The 19,828-nt window shown below is 40.8% G+C and overlaps 1 protein-coding gene across 1 annotated transcript; it reads right to left on the reverse strand.

Annotated features, from left to right (window-relative positions):
* Positions 1-5,581: 5,581 nt before the first annotated feature.
* On the reverse strand, positions 5,582-16,302 carry Dnttip2 (deoxynucleotidyltransferase terminal interacting protein 2). The gene is made up of 7 exons (XM_021645012.2): positions 16,159-16,302; positions 13,386-14,995; positions 10,684-10,825; positions 9,991-10,086; positions 8,242-8,406; positions 6,722-6,831; positions 5,582-5,885 (listed from the first exon to the last, which is right to left on the reverse strand). Exons 1-7 carry the CDS (start codon positions 16,216-16,218, stop codon positions 5,792-5,794), a joined length of 2,277 nt encoding a protein of 758 aa, XP_021500687.1. The 5' UTR covers positions 16,219-16,302; the 3' UTR covers positions 5,582-5,791.
* Positions 16,303-19,828: the final 3,526 nt, after the last annotated feature.

Below are 19,828 nucleotides of genomic sequence, written 5' to 3' on the forward strand. Positions count from 1 at the left end.
ATTGCTGGGAAGACTAAAATGAATGTGCTCTCAAGTTTTTATCTCTGACAAAACAAGATTAACAAATTTAAATCTGTTTTGACTCATGGTTTTAGAGGTTTTGAAAACAAACAACCAATTTGTTGTCCAAAGAAACAAAAGGCAAATTCTGGGCCCTTAACTCTGTGTTCATTACAGATATGCTCTCAAGAGCTTCATCATAACACTGGATCATTCTACAAGGCCAGAATATTTACAGAACTAGGAGTTCCTTATGACCTCACTATCTGAGAGCTGGTGGAGACTGAGGAGATTTCACAAGGAAGCCAAAGAGAACCTGACTAAGGGAAAATCTTCAACCCCAAGACTTCTCCAGTAGGCCTCCAGATAGCTCACGTTGGCTGTCCACCAGTCTGTGAAACCACAACATTTACTCTTAGCTAACTTTGGGACTCACGCAGCTGAGCAGTATATATTAACTTCCTGAGAGCTTTAGAGAAGTAACAACTCCGACACATGGGTTCTGGTAATGGTTGCCGGGGTTACTCTGCAGAAACATGAATGAACTTGAGCTATTCCTCACTGGAGCCTACAAATACCTGATGGATAAACATGATAGAAAGGCTTGGCATCTGTCTGCCTGTAGTGTCTGTCCCTTTGCTGTCTTAATTCCCCAGTCAGCTCTACATTAGATAAATGTTTATTGTTTTTATAATGTTTTGTCCAATTTGTCCAACACTAGTATAACTTAACCTGTTGCCTGTTGGAGCTGGTGCTTATTCTATCTTACACTTGTACTTTCTAGGCAGTTTATGTACTTACAGTCTCTATAAACCATGAGATCAGGGTGTTTTATTAGCACACCAAATAAGGAGTGTGTGTGTGTTTGTGTGTGTGTGTGATCTTTTGAAACCATGTTGGGACTAATGGACAATGACTAAACTTTAGTCCATCCAGAAAAGTCAAAAGCTTACTGTTTGATTTCATTGAACTAGCAGCCCAGTCACCTCTTTGGTCAGTGTTAGCTCCCTTTTGCTCTTATGCTGACAAGCCAATAAAGAGAGCCTTGCCTTCCCTGTTCGTGCTTACACCATATGCTTGGAGCCTGGCTTGAAGGCACAGGTTTAGAATCTGAACTGCTCTGGAGGCCGAGGCAAAAGCTTCACAGGTTCAAGGTCTGCCTGCAGAAAGACCCTGACTCAGAAAGTCTAAAGAGGCCAGAGAATACAGCTCAGAACATGTACACTACCCAGAAATGCAAGTGTTGTAACTTGGTCTCATTTCTGTTGTTCCCAAACCATAAATTGTGCTGTCCAATCTCAATTTAGCCCATGGTTCTGTGGTGTGGATGTTTCCCCATTTGTATTGAGACAGAACACCATGACAGGGGAAAGTATATGGAACAAGGCAGGCCATATCAGCAGACAGAAGGTGGGGTAGGGGTAGCAGAAGGAAGATACAGATTTCCCAAAAGCTTGTTCTCAAGAACCTGCTGTCAATAAGGTCCTAAGTTTCCACCATCTTCTATTAGCCCATCAAAGGATTAATCCAAAGATGGCTCAAAGCCCTCATGGTATAATTTCTTTTCCAAAGCATCTTTTCCAAATGCATTTATTTAGACATCTCATGTAGCCCAGGCTGGCCTTAAACTATGCAGCTGAAGAAAAACCTTAAACTGTTGATTCCCCTATCTTTATTTGCTGAGTGCAAGTATCGTCACTAGTTCCTGTGATGTTAGGGATCAAATCCAGGCTTTTGTGCATGCTGGACAAGCTACCAACTGAGCTTCATCCCAGTCTGCATTTATTGGCCTCTATATACAGGCCAATAAATGATAAATGGATGCTTTGGAAGCCACCTCTTAAATTACTAAGGTATAGGAGCCATCTGATAAGCACCTGTAGGAGACCCTGTCACTAAGAACTAGAGAACTGGTTGGCTATGGTGGAGTACTTTGATCCCAGCCCTTGGAAGGCAGAGTCTTGTGGTTCTGTAAGCTCGGGCCAGCCTAGTCTGTCTAGTGAGTTCCGGGACAGCAACAGCTGCAAAGTAAGACCCTGTCCAAAACACTCAAATGAACAAACAAAGCCCCCAAACTTTAAGAGTCCACGCAGGACCATATCCAGATGTTTCATCCATCGTTGTTGAGTGTGTACTTATTCTAAAGGCCATGGGAAAACGTTGACTAGTTATTAGCTGGGAAGCAGTATGACCTGTTTTGTATCATTCCTCTGCTGCAGTGTAGACCATGGACTAGGGCTGTTGAAGACACGAAAATGTAGAGAGCTGGAATGAGGGAGGTGGTTGGGGAAGGCTGAGAATATAAACTAGAGCTATTTACCAGGACCAGCCTTGAACTAAGGGACGTAGGTGAGCAGAGGTAGCGAGTTCCATGCCATAGATTTGCCGATTCTAATTAGGCCAGTGTAGCCTACGTTTGCTACTTTGTAGGCTCTTATTTTTTCCACCCTTCACTTTTCCCACCATTTCAGCCTAACACTAGATATGAGAGGAAGAAGGATAGAGAGGAAAGGTAAGAGACCCATGAATAAAGTCAGGGTCAGAAAGGGAAGGACGTTATTGCTAGACCACGTTATTGCTGATTAGGGATGTCAGGCTCCTTGGGGCAGTTTTGATCTTCTCTGTCAGGATATCTGATTTCTTTTTGTTTCGCACAACTACTTAACAAACCTCAACCAACAGCAACCATCAACCCATCCCACCTCTCAGGGCCCTAGCATAAAAAGTCCCCAGAATTCCAAACATCACACAGTCACAGAAACTCTCTGCAGCTGACAAAATCACAAACCTGCCAGAGCATGAGGCAAATCATAATCAGCTGTTGCAAAGCAGCTGCATATTCCCACACCTGGGATTAAAACAAAAACATGTTCTTATATCTGTTTTTAAAGAAACCAAAATTCTCACTACAGGTCAGTGGATGAATTCTGACATAACTGAAACAAAAATTAAAAATACAGGAATGAGTGCAAGAATGATGAGTTCAGACATGCATATGCTGACTTTGAGGTTTCTGGAACATCCTAAAGATGTAGTGTTGGTACTTAGAATAGAACAGCTTCTGTATGAATGTTTGTAGAATGGAATGGGCAAAGAAAAATAGAAAGTGTAAAAGAAGGAAAAACTGACGCTAAGGAGGCAGATGCAGGTTTTTGGACTATATTAATTGTTCCACTTTTTCACACCCAGCTGTAGTCATTAAGCCTAATAATTGTTCAGTTATGTTTTGTGTACACTAATTAAACCAAGTCGAATTTGCCCATTTTTCAAATGCAGATGGTCCCTTACAAGTCTGATTTAGAACTGGAGAGAAAGCAACATGTATTGAGCAGAAACTGTACTTTGAGTTCTTTTCCTGGACAGTGAGGATTCTTGTAATGCTGGGCATGGATTAGATGAATGTGTGCAACTGTAGACTAACACACATGTTCTGAGCATTTCAGGGAAAGTAGGTAAGCCTGTATTTCGTACATTAGATCAGATGAATCTCCATATTACACTATTTTCAACTTAAACTGTTTATTGGAACAGAACCCCAACCCAAGTTGAAATATGCAAATATTTGCAGGCCAGGATGACCAAGACCAAAAGTAGATGTTCCAGGCAGATGAGATGGGTCAGTAGGTTAAGAGGAGCTGTGTCCAAGGCTGATGGACTGAGTTTGATCCCTGGGATCCTCATGGTGGAAGGAGAGACCCATCTCTCATAGTTGTCCTCTGACCGCCAATGCAAGCACATGCACATCCACAAACAAAAATGTAACAAAAACAAGTTCCTACCTCTTTCACAGGACCCCAGACCTTAATACAACTGACACCATGACGGAAGTACCATTCAAACATGAAAATCCAGCACATAGGCAGCAACACCTTCCAAAACAAGGACCTAATCCATCATATACTAACCTTGCTTTCTGGCTTCTGTAGTTCCACATCTGGCTGTCCTCACTGAGGTGTTCTCAACCCAGGATGTGGCTTTTATGCTTAAAAGCCCACTCTGAGAAAGGCTCAGGACTGCACTACAACAGTCACTGGCTGAGTAATGCTTTCTATGGCTGGAACCCATGCCTGAGCAATCTTCTCTGGTGGATACCTCACAATACCTTCTTATAATTACAATACTAAGACATCATTTTTATGGTTCAGAAGATTTTTTGTTATTTGGGACAGCATTGCATATAAAACAAACTCATAATGTAGCTGAAGCTGACTTTCAATGCTTCCACTTCAGGGTGCTAGGATTTCAGGCTTCTACCACTACTCTGCTTTGGAAGATTTAAAATAAACTTGAAATGAGGCTTTAGATTATTCTTACTTGACTTCATTTTACGTGATAGAATCATTAAGCATTCCCTACGTTACTACAAATAAGTAGGAAATAGAGGAACTTTTCCACTGCTGTAACTAAATTCCCTGTTTTGGCTGTTTCACAGGTTGCCAATCTGTGGTCACTTTGGGCCCATGGCAGGAAGTTCATAGTAGGAAGGAAATGTATAGAAGTAAAACCAGCCATCTCATGGCTGCAAAGAATAAAAGGCGAAGAGGACAGGGGGTTATTTCCCTCTTACAAGGACCTGTCCCCAAAGAGTTAACTTCAGTAGGGCCCACCCCCTAAAGGTCCTTACCCCCACAGTAGTACCATAGGCCTCTGAGGTACATTTAAGACAAACGACAAGTTGCTTATAAAAAAAAAATTTTTTTTTCAAAAAGTTAAAATAAGCCAAAGACAGAAAGCATTAATGGAAATGTAACTGAGTAAATACACAAAAACGCTTGTCACTGTTTTGAAGCAAAGAATTATTCAGTGTGTGCTAGTATTCACAGCACAGAAATCATAGAGCAGCAGGTTCCCCCTGAGCCTTAGTTAAGACATGTTTACGGAGAGTCTCCTGGTAGATGTATACTCTTTACCCTTCCTCTCCCACATTCAGTTATCACACAGAGGCAACATAAATTACTGTTTGTTTTTTTTAAAGGAAGTACAGATGCTAGGTTGCTTGTGACCCCAAAGAGTGAAGGTAAAATTTAAGATTTTTCTAGCTACTGAAATAAGGGTTCCAATTGTTAACATAAAGGAGCTACAGCTAAGAAGCCTTGACAACACTGCTTAGGTACCAGGAAGCTTGGGTGCCTGCCTGAGCAATAGGAGGTAAATTGGGTTATTTGACCTACTGGCCAAGAGAAAATCCTACTGTTTAATCCTGTTTGCTTAGAACTGAATGGAATGATTCATTCTTGTTTCATTTGCCAGGAAAAAGCTCCAGGCCTCTTGCATCTTCTTTTATCCTACATTTTCCAGGGATGGTCTCAGCTTAGTTCCAGGATGAGCTTGCTTAGCTGTTTCTGCGTGTGTCTCAACGGTTTGCTTCAGGAACCCTGTTAGCGTACCCACCCCCACACTCTGTAGCTTCTACGCTGGAAAATCAAGTAAGCACAAGCCTACGTTCAGCACACTCTCCACCCCCATGCAGTTTTTTTAAAATAACATTTACACATTTTTTATCATTTCAAAAAGTTCTTTAAGCAGATTTTGTACTATTTAACTAATTGTATTTTCTTTAAATAACCAAATAGTGAAAACATACTAAAATAGTTGATATTTATTTTCCCTTTAACAGTCTAAAACCAGATATTACACCTATTTTTATTCCAAGGGTCATATGGTTGATTTTGTCAGTCAGCTTTATTTCCAACAGAAATCACTAAATATTTATACATATTTATATAAATTATGTGATGCTCTTCAGCAAATGAAGGGTATCTATAAAATGCTATGATTTGCTTTGTGGGATCTAATTTCGAAATTTCTTCTTTTTCCGGAACTTCTTTCCTGCTGAATTTGCTAATTTTTCAGCCATGATTTCTGAATACTTCCTTCGATTAAATCTGAAAGGAAGAAAAAAGCCTTTACTCTAAAGCACAATGTATTAGTGTATCAGGTATTCGCAGTTAATACAACTTTTAAGGAGGAGGTTCAATCTCACAATGCTTTGCATAGAATCATCTTGTATAAGCCACATCGCCAGCAAGCATCAGGAGGCTGAGGACAGTAGTGGACAAGGCAGCAGCCTGGTCTCTGTCCTCAGTCTACAACTTGCTTTACTTAGGTTTTCAGACGGTGTCTTGCTATGCCTTGAACTCTGATGTATCCTACATTGACCTCACTGACAACTTCTTTACTCAGCTTCCTAATCATTGGAGTTGCAGATCTACACTAAACTCAACCAGAGTTTGTTAAGTTAAAAACCAATATCATTCATTTACCAGGTAATGTCGATCTAAGTATAGATATGAGGTAAAAATATAAAAAGGACAAAGCAAAACAGTTACTTATTGAAAACAGTAATATTAATAGTGTATACATGGGAGGCAGAGGCAGGAAATTTGAGTTCCAGGACAGCCAGAGCTACATAGTAAGAGACCTGTCTCAAGAAACAAAACAAAAATGATTTTAAAAGTCTGCTCAGTGATAAGAGGTTTGATAAAATATATTTTCACAAGAACACCAAGGCACCCCCTTCCACCCTCGTTCTCAGTAGGGTACAAGTGCAGTTTAAAGGCTACATGACTTGTGGTTTGGCAGAAACAGATATGAGGCTCTAACTTTTTTTATGCCAAACACTAACTTGTTTTTGTTATTGTTCTCATAAAAACATAGTCACTCTACAAGCATGTGTATTTAAAGAAAAGCACACATATTATAAAAATAATATGTAAATTACCTCCTGAACTCAGAATCAGCCAGAAGTTCTTCCACAATAGTCTTTTTCCTCTGTTTCTTGGGAATTCGTGAATGGTAGAAGTCAGCTGGATTATCAACGATGGTTCCAACCTAAGAGAAGTTAATAGAAATAAGTCAAGCAGTACCTAGATGTCAAGGTGCTCCATATTTCAGATCTAAAGGTTTTTTGTAGAATGGAACAGAAAGCCCAATCTTACATTATACATGTATTAAAATTAGCCCATTTTTAAAAGCAAAAACAAACCACCTATTAGGCAGTATACTGGTGCTACTGATGACATTTACCCAGAGTAAACAGTAAGTCCAAATTTTATATACTGCAGTGCTAAACAGTAAAATCCATGGATGAATACACAATACAAAATAAATTCTGCTTTCTAATTCAATGGTGTACATATAAATTCTACACGTGTATTTGATTTTAGAGGTTATCATAAACACTGCAGCCTAGAACCTGTTTGATAAAAGTTCTACATTTGTTATGTAATTGACTGCAGTTTATAGGATGATCACTATGTGTCAGGCACTGTGCTTAGGTGACAGAGAAAACAAGGACTAAGAAGAACATCTAGTTCGGGCCGGTGAGGGGGTCACAATCTTATGAAGAGGCAGACAGAAACTAAAACACATTACAGTACAAATGACACATGGAACAAAAACTAAACAAGGCTCTGAAGACCTAGTGACTAGGCTTACTAAAGGAGTTAAGAATGACAAAGATGACCTTTACCTTGGCTCTACATAGGTAAAGGTTTACCAAGCAAATAAGGGAGTACAGTCAAAGAACAGATAAGACTACATAGGCTGAGAAGGCTCGGTAGCTGAGAGTGGGAAAATTTAAGAGCAGTCAATATCGAGTTAGCAAACTAGGTTAGGTACAGATTATGAAGGTCCAAAGGAAGTAATAGACTACCCCAAAGACCACCAAGAATTACTTAGCTTCTTAGAAGTGTAACATGAAAAAGAATTTAAATAAATTATAGAATACAAAACTAGATACAATGAAGTCAGAGGGAAAGAAAATTGGAAGCTTATAAGCCAAATGAGAAGAAAAGGGTTGAGAAGAGTGGAAACATGATCAACTTGAATGCTCAGCTTATCAGGGAGACACCAAAAAGCAACTTTTGAATATCTTTCACCACCTGTCCAGGGATGACCCCATACCTTGAAAAAAAGAAAAGAAATGCAACAAATAATTTCCCTTTTCTGTACAAACTGTGTAAACTTTTACTCTTAGGTTAGTACTCTCCATACAGTCAGAACAAAATTTGGTACAGCTAACCTTAATCCTAGCTACCATTTTTAACCTTGCCTCTCTGTATTGAGGAGCCATTACAAAATGGTGGCTGTCTGAGTTGTGTTCTAAATATAATAAAGCCTAAGCAGTCAGTGACCTCAGGTTTGGTATGCATGTGTAAACTTTTTCTTATTCTAATAGTAAACACAACATTGCTATGCTACTCTCCATAGAACATAACAACTATTCTCTTTGTAACATACCTGGAAGTACTTGGGGAAACCATCTCTGTCATTTTTCTTGTAAAACCTTTTTGGGTCCATGCTTGCTCTCATCTTTAATGCTTTGAGATCATTTTTCAGTTCATCTGTCAGTTCTGGAGCTTTCATGCCAAACCAACCATTACCGGCTGTTTTTTGTCGCTCTTTCTGAAATACAAGTTAAAAATAAACATTAAAAAAAGCAAAAGATTTGTTTTGCTTATATGTATGTGTGTATGCATATGTGTGCAGATGCCTGTGAAGGTGAAAAGAGTGCAGGATTTCCTGAGCTGGAGTTATAGGCAGTTAAAGAGATGCCTGATGTGGACGCTGGGAACCAAACTTTAGTCCTTTGTAAGAGCAAGTGTTCTTGACCACTGAGCCCAAAGTAAACACTCTAACTTATCTTTTTATAAGAGTATAGAAACTAATTTCCCCTAAATTAGACACATTGCCTACTATGCTATAAAGGTAACCACCCCAAAATTATAAAACAGAAAATTGTGTGAATTACTTGGGTGTGGCTGTGTTATACCTGTGATTGTGGGGCAGACTGGGGTTTAGATGATTATGAATTCAGGATGCCAACATGGACTACCCATTCAGACTCTGGGAAGGGAGAATTTACAAGGGGCTGGAAATGTAACTCCATTGGGAAAGTTCTTGCCCACCATAAATGAAGCCCTAGGGTTAGATTTTCAGTACTGCATGAACTAGGCATGGTAATGTACACCTATAATGGCAGAATTTGGTAATTAGTGGTCAGAGGATCAGAAGTTCAAGGTGGTCACCTGGTATCTAGCAAAGCCAGGATATAAACAAACAAAAAACCAACAAAAACCTGGGCTAGGCATGGTGGCGCATACCTTTAATCTCAGCACTCAGGGAGGCAGCAGCAGGCAGATCACTGAGTTTGAAGCCAGCCTGGTCTACAAAGTTCAGGACAGCCAAGGCTGCACAGACAAACCCTGTCTCAAAAAAAAAAAACAAAAAAAAAAAAAAAAAAAAAACAAACCTAACCAACCAACTAAACAAACAACAAACAACCCTAAACCCAACTTTACAGAAAGCATTTACCTCCAGGATCCTTAAAACCAAAAACCCAAAACATTTCTTTGGCATAGCATCAGTTTTATAAAGGAAGGCTCCCTGGCAATGACTTACAGAGAAAGAGGTAATGTATAAAAACATTTTAGGAGTTGGTAAATAAGCATTATTTTTTAATTCAGTTACATAAGGGTCTTTGACACTACTTAACTCTCAACAAGTCCAGAACTTTATATTATGTCTAAAGCAAAAGAAAACAGCTATTCTTTGCCAGACTAAGTGGATTCAAGTTCTAAGTTGGCTGCATTAACCCTATGCAAAAAGCTCACTGCCTACAGTAATGTATTTAAAAGCCAAATAGTTTGGATGGTGAATCTTTATGCTGGCATCAAGCATTTAAGGTCTATTTTCAAAAGCTGTATTTGTGGGCTGGAGGCATAATTCGGTGATAAGGGCACATGCTTACAACATGCATGAGACCCTAGTATTTATCCCCAAGCACACACAAAACTAAAAAGTGTATTTACATGTGCCACCTGGCTGCAAAGACATGAAAAACCACACTAAACATGCTGACGGAACCACATTTTATGGCCCTTAGTATAATAAAGAGATCAATACACAAATACAGTGTAATTGCACAATCACTGGATTCTAAAACCTGAAAATAAAAAATGGAAACAAATGTAAGCAATCTATACTCACCCGGCGCTGTTTCTGAAGTTGACGCTTTGATTCACTATATGGTGGGACACAATAGTTTTTTTCAAAATCAGGTGTAATGACAGCTTTCTGCAGAAGCTATAAAAATACAAAATAATAAATTTATCTTTATTCCCCATTTAAAGTTAGGCTTTAAAATTTTGTATAGGCAAATCCACTAATCTATTCATGATGATTTTTGCCCTTTAAAGGTACTTGTTGCCAAACCTCATGGCTTGCTCTTGACCTCTGGAAGGCAAGCTCCTGAGCTGGAGAGACGGCTCAGAGGTTAAGAACACTGGCTGTTCTTCCAGAGGTTCTGAGTTCAATTTCCAGTAACCACATAGTGTTTCACAAACATCTATAATGGGATCTGATGCCTTCTTCTGTCATGTAGGCATATGTGCAAATACAGCGCTCATATACATAAAGAAATCTTAAAGAATAAAAACATGCCTTGTTTAAAAAATATATATATATAGCTAGAAAATAGGACCTCTGGGATTCATTAAGTGGTGCATAAAAAAGAAATAATGCTGATCTAGAATTTATTTCAAGTGTTATCTCTTACAAATAAAACTCCATCCAGAGTAACTATTGTAATAAAATGGAAAAAGAGTACAACAGACCAATGCAGTTTTGCCGTAGGAAGAGTAGTCATTTTCCAAAGAGGATGTGGCAATTCATGTAGCTTACCTCGTTTTCCTTTTTCTCCTTAATCTGTGTTAGCGTTTTCTTGTGAGGCTGCTGCAGTTTGTCTACATTGAAATTAATATACAAACCACCCAACTGCTTGATACTTAGTCCAGGGTCTATGCTGCTACTTGTCAACTTCAGACTGAAAGAAAAGATTTAAAGATGAATTAAGACAAAATGGAAACAAGTTTGCATGTTTAAACACACACTATCCCGAGCATCTTATGTTTACAATGTAGTTCCTGAAACACTGAATGAACACGTTTAGCTCTTATGTTCATTCAGAAGAAAGTCTAGGATAAATAATTAAACACCACCAGAGAAGACATCCAGAGTCCCAAGATCAGATTTCATTAAAACAGGAAGAAAGCAATTCAGTTCAACTTCACACACTGGAGAGGACACAGTTCAGAAAGACACACTGTATCTCTACACTCACCTGGCTCTCAATCCTTAGGACTCCCAGGGCGGAGACACCTACATCCTGCAATTGTTCTCTTAACAATAACAACAAACAACCTCAGAGACAGGGCATCTTTTTTGTTTGCTTTTTGAGACATGGTTTGGTGGGCACAACCACAGCAGTGTACCTATTAAGACAGTCTTATATGGCTGCCTACATTTCTAGTGGCTAATGCTAACCAGGGCCTAAACTAGGAATAGCAAGTTTAAAACAGGAAGACTACTAAAGAAGTCTCAAACATTAGTGCTTTCAACAGAAAATGAATGGTATTGCAGGTGATTTTTCTCTCATATTTTTCTGTATTTCTAGATCTTTCTACAATTAACATGAAAAAAAAAGTTCCTGTTTTGATTGTTCTTACTAACCTTTTGTACATTTATGTGTTTGCATGTATGTGTGACTGTGCATCCACATACGTGACCTTGGGTCTCCTTCCCTGATCTCTCTCTACCTCATACACTGAGGCAGGTCTCTCACTTGAACCCAGAGCTCACAGACCCAGCTAGTCTGGCTGGCTGGTTTGCTTGCCCATCTCATTTTTACCTCTGGAGCACTGACATTACAGGCAGGCCATCATGCTGGCCCATTTTATGTGAGTGCTGGGATTTGAATCCAGTCTTCATACTTGGATGGCAAGCTTTTTACCTTTAAGCCATCTCCCCAGCTCCCACAGATGATTTCTAACAGATTACCAAAGGAATACTTTCAGCTATCACTGGTGAGAAAAATACAACTGCCAAAGGTTTCACAAATAAATACAAGGAAAATGCCAGGTGGAACTCATACACATTCCAATGTGTATACTAATATACTATTGTTTGTACTTTTAGGGCAAATCAACCACTTGACATACATATCAAAAACTGACTGTTGTAAATGATGAATAAAGCTGAACCCAGAACAGGGATAGATTCATCTCCATATAAGCTGTTGGTCAAGGAGGATCCTTGAGACCCTTCAAAACAACAAAGGCTATTACCACGACTCTTGGTTGCCTACCAAGAACTAGATGTTAAAACCCTACTGCTGAAGGCATCACAGACTCTGGGTTGCAGGATATAGAAATGAAGCTGGAACTGAGTTGGAAGCATCTTTCCTGTTGGCTAACTTTTCGAGTGCTGGAAGGTATTATGCAGGCTGCTTGGGAAGAAAAGTCATCAATGGTCTTAATCAGCTATAGACCCTACATGTTATACTAGTGACTTGTCAGAGAAGCTACACCTGCCTGTCGGTGCACTTTTATTGGGGTAACGAACCACTTTCTATTTGGATTTGAGGCCCACTTACTGAAATTCGTACCTGGTAGTGGAAAGCTCAACAAAAGCCTGTGGTTGATCATAGGCCCTAGTGGAGAACCTACTACTTTTTCTGCTGGACACTCTGAACCCTTTAAAAATAACCTGTAAATATGTAGGTTTTATGCTCAGGTAAGGTGAGACACCCCCCCCCCCAGTGGGCAGCAGTTACTACTAACACCCAAACTGGTCAAAGTGCTGAGAATTTTCTCAAAATGGTCATTTCTAAATGGGACATTTATCTCACCTCTTGCAAAAGAGGAGTCAGACAATGTAAAAGTGGGAGGAAGGGGACAGGAAACAGTGATAAGAAGGAACTGTCTTCTGTGTATGACATGGTAGTTGCACCCAGAACTCACAGCCGGTGTTGATTACCTGCACAAGACTAGATGAGTCAGCATTTTTAACTTTTTATAGATTCCTTGTGAATTTCACACTGGGGGCTGGGAGATGAGAGGGACTAGAGTGATGATGTGAAACTCACAGCATTTTGTAATGGAGGGTCCAGAAGTTCATGAGGCCCCACCTCTCCCTGAGGACCTACAGGAAGTTAATGATTACTGGGGGAAGGAGACAGATTTTCTTCAATGGTATAGCGCTAGTAAGCTTCTCACGAGTCTGTAAATAACCCCTAATCCACAGTCCTGTAAGCAATTAAACTCCCTGGATCACCTAAATCCCCCAAAGACATGAAAGCAGAAAGAGGACTAGGTGGGAAAAGAGGCATCAGTGTTGATGAGGAGTATGAGGGGTAATTAAACCTCAAAATACATTATATACACATACGAAAACATAATGAAACATTGCCATGTATAATATATGCTAATAAAAATTACTTTGGGGTTGAGGTATAACTCAGTGGTAAAGGGCAGGTTTGTTATGCTAAGGCTAAGGTTTAATCCTCAGCAAGACCTCTCCTATTTACCTTTAAAGGCAGTACTTACAGTTTAGACTTCGTGTTATTTAGTAAGTCTTCCTCATCACTAGACTCATCTTTGTTTTCATCACCGTCTGATGATTCGTCTTCACTGTTTCTGTCTTCCTCCTCCTCTTCTTTTTCACTAGCAACTTCACTTGGAGCCTTGTCTTCTAGGTAAAAAGTCTTATCAGAACTCAATCCAGGAGTTCTGTCAATTACAAACAGCGCACTATCACATGCTGCCTCTTGCAAGTCCTCACTTGATGACTCCTTTTGGCTGCTTTCAACAGGACACAAAATATCCTTTTCATTCTCACCGTACCCAGACTGTTCACTTTCATCACTGCTAAGAAATAATAAAACAGGACTATCTATATCCTGGGACATGTTGACATCAGGCTTGCATACGCTGGTATCACATTCAAGAACTACATTTTGGTTGTTCTGGTCTTCACTGACACCTACACTTGTGGGTTCAGCATTACTATCACCATGATTATTGAATTGTGCCAAGCCATTCGTTTCCACGCTGCCCCCTCTCTCTTCATTCCATCGTTCTATTTTCACAAATGCAGACTTGACCTTTAATGATTTCACTTTAGGCCCATATTGTCGACTTGAAGGCTGTGATTCAGCTTTGTAATTATTTAGGGTGCATGAATGATTCTGAGAAACTGACTGTTGAAGGCTGCTGTCTTCAACTTCAGAAAGACTCAACTTGAAGTCTTTCTTATTAATTTCTTTTTCCTCTATTATTTTGGTGTCCTCTTCATCCAGACTCTTACAATTCTCCTTTCTGATTTCTGTAAGAGACACATCATCAGCTTGTTTTTCCTCTTGTATATGTGAATTTTGATGGTTTTGCGTTGTTAGTTTTTTCCTTGAATTTCTACGGATGGAATCATAGTCATTATAAGTTTCATTATTAGAAATATTTGGCATATTTATCTGAGAAACTGGTCTTGCTGCTAACTGAGAGATCTGTTCAGTATCTGATTCCTCTGAATCCATGTATGTATCCACAATTTGCTTTTGCTTTTTATTTTCTGGTGTAATCTTAGTATCCTTCTTCTCATCTTGGGCCTGTAATTTTTTCTGCGTATTCCTGGCTGTTCTTCTAGATGCAATCCCAGGTGATGAAATGCCTGAGCATGATGATTCAACATCAGATAGAGCTTCTGCATGCGACTCTTGGCTTAAACATCTCTGAGATTTAACCCTATTTCTTCCACGCTCTGTGGAAGATATAACCATAGAAACCCCTGAAGCATGAGATTCTGCTTCAGAAACAACTTCTCCATCAAGAGATTCATGTTGAGGAGTTACTTTCTGCCTTTTCTTAACAATGGACTTTGGGGTGGGTGCAATTACAACCCGTCTTTTCCTAGTTATTCTTATAATGGGCTCCTGGACCTCAGACACATAAGAAATCCCTGAAGTATGAGACTCCGCCTCAGAGGCTTCTCCCTCAGTAGCCAGTTCAGTGATCTCTGCTGGGCCTGTAGTTCTGCTTTTTGTCTTTCTAGAGAGGACTGAACTTCGTTTCTCATCAGTCTGTGATTCAGTGGTGCTGCCATTGGATCCTGATTCTTTCTTGCTTTTTAAATGTGTCCCAATTCCTTTAGAAACAGAACCCTGCGAACCAAAAACAAACACAACATAGTTTGGATAGGGCTGGGACAAAAGCAACCAAACACGGCATGATCTCCAGGAGCAAAAGTTAAGAAGGTACTAAACAAAGCCAAATTCATAATAAAATAATTCTTTCTTTACTTGCTTCATCCTAGACTTCAGAAAGCAGAAGCGAAAAGACAATTTTCTCCACTTAAAGAAAGAGAGAGAAAAAAAAGGGGGGCTGGAGAGGTGGCTCAGAGGTTAAGATAAGAACACTAGCTGTTCTTCCAAAGATCCTGAGTTCAGTTCCCAGCAACCACATGGTGGCTCATAACCATCTATAGTGAGATCTGGTGCTCTTTTCTGGTGCACAGGTACACACATAGACAGAATGTTATATAAATAAAGCTTAAAAAAAAAAGAAAGAAAAGGAAAAAAAATTAAATCATTCATAGAAGCCCAGGGGTCTCGGGAGTTAAGTACTAATTGTGCAGGTATGTTTAAGAGTGTATGGGGGCGGGGCGGTGTAGAGATGGCTCAGAGGTTAAGAGCAAAGAATGCTCTTCTAAAGGTCCTGGATTCAATTCCTAGCAAATACATAGTGGCTCACAACCATCTATAAAGAGATCTGGTGCCCTCTTCTGGCCTTCAGGTGTACATGGAGGCAGAACACAGTATACATAATCTTTGGAGAGTATATAAAAGAATCCGCTGCTTGCCTGGGTTTTTACATACAGGAAAGGATTGTTCTATATCCCTTACAATATAAAGAGCATAACAGCAGGAGACAATCAGGCTCCGAGAGACTCTACAGCCGCCCTGCATATGCCACAAGAGTTGGTGCTGGGCCACAGTCAGCCTCCCCACGTGTAGTTGTTAACGCTCCTTCCTATCCCTCAAATTAGCCTCGGGTGCGGTGGCTGAAATTAACCTTCCCCGGTATTGTCTTAGCAGTAAGTTTAAAAGGCCTCATCTGCTCAGGGCAAGCTACCTAAACTCTCGTTAGTGCCCTAAAAGACCCAGGGGCCCAATCAGGTTCCGGGCGGGCCCGACGCAGTGCCAAGTGCGCAAGGCTCGGGTCCACCTCACTCTCCTCCGCCCCGCCGAGCCTCCTCGCTCTCCTCGACCCCGGCGAGCCGCTCTGCCTAGCGGCGAGGAGATCCGAGGAACCTGGGATCGCTCACCTTCGACTTGGGGCTTTTTTGGAGCGGAGTCCCAGTCAGTCCGGACCTGGTGACCACCATTTTCACGACTCTGTATTCCCGGAAGCCAGAGCGGTTTCCTCTGTCCCGACGCGTCGGAAATGCGTCAGCCAAGGGGCCTCACTTACGATTCCCCGCGGAAACCGCGGCAAGGGAGAATCGTTCCTTCCGCGCCTCTGCTGCAGTTCGTGTTAGCCGAGTGCAGAAAAAAAGACCCCCTTCTAGTCCCGAACGGCTCCCGCGGCTCTCTCCGCAGCCTTAGAGGCCTTCCTCGCGGTTTACATTAAATGGGAAGTTGCATCATTTACCCTGCTTTCATCCGTCTTACCCTGTGCAGTGATTGTAAGGTTTTTGACGTGAGTCTTGACTGAAGCCAAAGATTGGGATACAAGGATGTATGTTAAATGCACCCAGGATTTCGGGGAATAATTAGAAAGCTTTGTTATTTAACTAAAATGCCTCGGGGGACGGGGGAAGAGATTGAGATTTGATTAGTTTTTGTTTTCTCCAACAAGAAGGAAGCGACTGACCAGAATAAATTTTGTTTACTTTGTTGCGACAAGGTGCTGTCCTGGAACTCACTATGTAGACCAGTCTGATCTCGAACTCACAAGAGATACCTACTCTGCCTCCCAAGTGCTGGGATGCTTGTGCCACCAAGCCTGGTTGAGTTTTTTTAGTTTTGTTTTTCGGGTAAAAGATGGAGCCATTTTGTGCTCCGTCTTTTCAAGCAGCCATCCTGTGCCATGAGGATACAGTCTATGTTTTGGAAGTGGCAAAAAGTGAAGAACAAGAACACAAGTTCCTCCTCATTGGCGGAGCTTGAGTCCACCTCCTGTCTTCACACTCATGAAGACAGCCTAGCCTTAGTGAAAACCCTATGACAACAGCGAGGGCCGTGCTTTTCAGTTTTGAGTTTTAAAGGGTTCAGTTTGGTTCTCTCAGCCATCTGTGGGTAGCCCACTGCACGATGTGAGTTTCTCTATGATGGGGACTATGAGGGAGGTTTCTGGCCAAAATAGCCGTTGAGAGCCTGAGATCTTCAGCCTGAAGAACTGTCTAGGAGAGGATCATATCAAGGAATGGAATAATGTCGTATGTTAAGTGTACCCTTGGTTTTATAAGAAATGCCAAAGCCAGGCGTGGTAATACATGGCTTGCAGCCTCAGCACTTGTAATGCTGAGACAGGAGGACCCAGGCCAGTCTGAGTGAGATAAGGAAACTGTGTCTCAAACAATACAAGAAATGCCTGGGTGTTTTCCGTAGTGATCATTTCAGTCTCTCCAGTATCTGAGAGTTATAGCTGTGTCATGTTCTCATCAACACTGGCTGATGTCAACATTTTTCAGTGGTGACATCTCACTATAATTTAATCTGCATTTCCCTAGTGATAAAAATGTTGAACATTTTAAAAAGTCTTCTTGGCTGCCCAGCGTTTGTTGTTGTTGAGAACAGGCTGCACTAATCTTTCATATATTCTAATTGGGCATTCTTACCAAGTTAAAAGAGCCCTACATACTCTGAGTATATGGCCTTATCAGATAGAGCTCTGAATATTTTTACTTATTCTGGGAATTAGCTTTTCGTTATCTTGATGCTGTCTTTTGAAGCTCAGGTTCAGAAAATTGTGTCCATTTTTAAATTTGTTCCAAATATTTCCAAGTCCATTATTTTCGTTTAAAACGTCAAAGAGGGCTGTGGTGGTGCATACCTTTAATTCAGCAGTTGAGAGGCAGAGGCAGGTGGATATCTGGGTTTGAGGCCAGCCTGGACAACATAGTGAGTTCTAGGACAGCTGGGACTACACAGAGAATCCCAACTCAAACACAGAAACAAACAAAGAAATTAAAAAGTTGAAGAAAATTTTAAGTTCATTTGTATTCATCAGTATATTCTTTTGGAGTTAGTGTTTTTATGAGAAAGCTTTGAAGTTTTCATTTCCTTGCTTTGTTATAAAGCCACTGACACCAAAATAAATAGAAAATGTTAATTGGGGAAAAAAAGCAACTAGAGAGAGGACAGATTGCTGCTAGGAATAAAAATTCAGATGTTCATCTGCAAGAGTATGTATATTCCAGAAGTAGAGTACTATTTTGAAGATGCTGAGAAAAACTACCTGGGAATTATGTAAACTATCATTTGAGCATGGGTAATAAAGTGTCAGTAATAAACTGCCTGCTTTGCAGTTATGGGGCCCTGGGTTCAATCTCCAGCATCATTACAAATAAAGATTGAGTATGAAGTACATTTTCAGACAAGCAGAACTCACAAAGTTTACTGCATGTGCTAGTCAAGCTGTCTGATACTATGACAAAATTTCTGACTTAAACAAACAACTTCAGAGATTTATTTAGGCTCATAGTTCAAAGGTTGCAGTCCATGCGTCTTATCTCTGTCCCTTTGACGGCAAGACAAACTATCATGGTGGAAAGTTATAGTGGCTGAAGTGCGTGGAGGAGGGCCCCATCCCTCTTCAAGAATTCCAATGACCTAACTTCCACTTCTAAAGTTTCTACCACACTGCAGAGCTCATTAGCGAAGGGCCAAACCTCCAACACATAGGCTTTTGCCGGGCATTGAAGAGCCAAACCAGAACACTACTCCAAAGACGTTGGTGAAAAAAATTACCATATTAGAATATAAGGGGGAAAAGTGAATTCAGTGAGCACAGTGCAAGAATCAGGACTGAGCAAAGAAAGGGAAAAAGAGCTGATGCAAAGTAATCATTATTTTAAGATATGAACCATCTTAAAATAATGGGAGGTGAACATACCAAAATCATATACGACTTACATGCTAACAAAACACATCTTGTTTTAATTGTCTGGAAATGGACATACATATCCTGTGTGTGTGTGTGTGGGCGGGGGGAACGTTGACAAGTTTTAATACTCTCTCTCCAAGACAGGGTTTTTCTCTGTGTAGCCCTGGCTGTCCTCGAACTTGCTCTGGAGACCAGGCTGGCCTCAAACTCACAGAAATCTGCCTGCCTCTGCCTCCTGAGTGCTGGGGTTAAAGGTGTGTGCTAGCCCCATGCAGCTAGTCTCTTTTATACAACTTAACTTTTCCAACCTTATCTGAGACCTTTGGGCCTTTTTTTATGTGTAACTGTGTGTTTATGGGCTTGTGTGCCCATACATATGCATGCACTGACCAGAGGAGTTCTTCAGCAGCTGCCTTTCTCTAGTACATACTATCCTGCCTTCGTTTTTGAGATAGAATCCTAATGATCCTAAAGCTTGCCGATTGGTGGGGCTGACTGCTTCCCAGTACCGGGATCACTGCCCCACTGCAGAAGCTGGAGGTGCAAACTTCATCCTTTGTGGGAGGTAACCATAGCGTCATCTTGTTATACCCAGTTCGAGAGCCCCCAAAAGATCTCCAGGAATCGACTCCGTTGCAAAACACATGAGGGTCTTTTTATTGTAAATTACAAGCTGTAACTTGGGCCTACACAGCCCCACCGCCGAAGTGGTGGGAGCTGAGCGCGCCGCCCCAGGTTAGTTGGGTGATTTATAGATTCTGGTCCCTCCCAGCATGCCCAAGGCAGGGGCAATTCCTGCCTGGCAAGCATCTATTGGTCAAGATGCTACATTTTGAATTGATTGGCTATAGGAAGGTTCCCAGACCATTAATGACCAGGTGTCCCTC

The sequence above is a fragment of the Meriones unguiculatus genome, chromosome 10 (genome assembly GCF_030254825.1).
Source record: "Meriones unguiculatus strain TT.TT164.6M chromosome 10, Bangor_MerUng_6.1, whole genome shotgun sequence".
NCBI classification, from domain to species: Eukaryota; Metazoa; Chordata; class Mammalia; order Rodentia; family Muridae; genus Meriones; species Meriones unguiculatus.

Excerpts from the sequence above, each read along its gene's own strand:
- Dnttip2 (XM_021645012.2), bottom strand. The coding sequence starts at position 16,218 with ATGGTGGTCACCAGGTCCGGACTGACTGGGACTCCGCTCCAAAAAAGC. Across the intron at positions 8,407-9,990 it reads AACTTCAGAAACAGCGCCGG|AAAGAGCGACAAAAAACAGC; the intron begins GTGAGTATAGAT and ends CTTGTATTTCAG. Across the intron at positions 6,832-8,241 it reads GTTTCCCCAAGTACTTCCAG|GTTGGAACCATCGTTGATAA; the intron begins GTATGTTACAAA and ends AACTTCTCTTAG.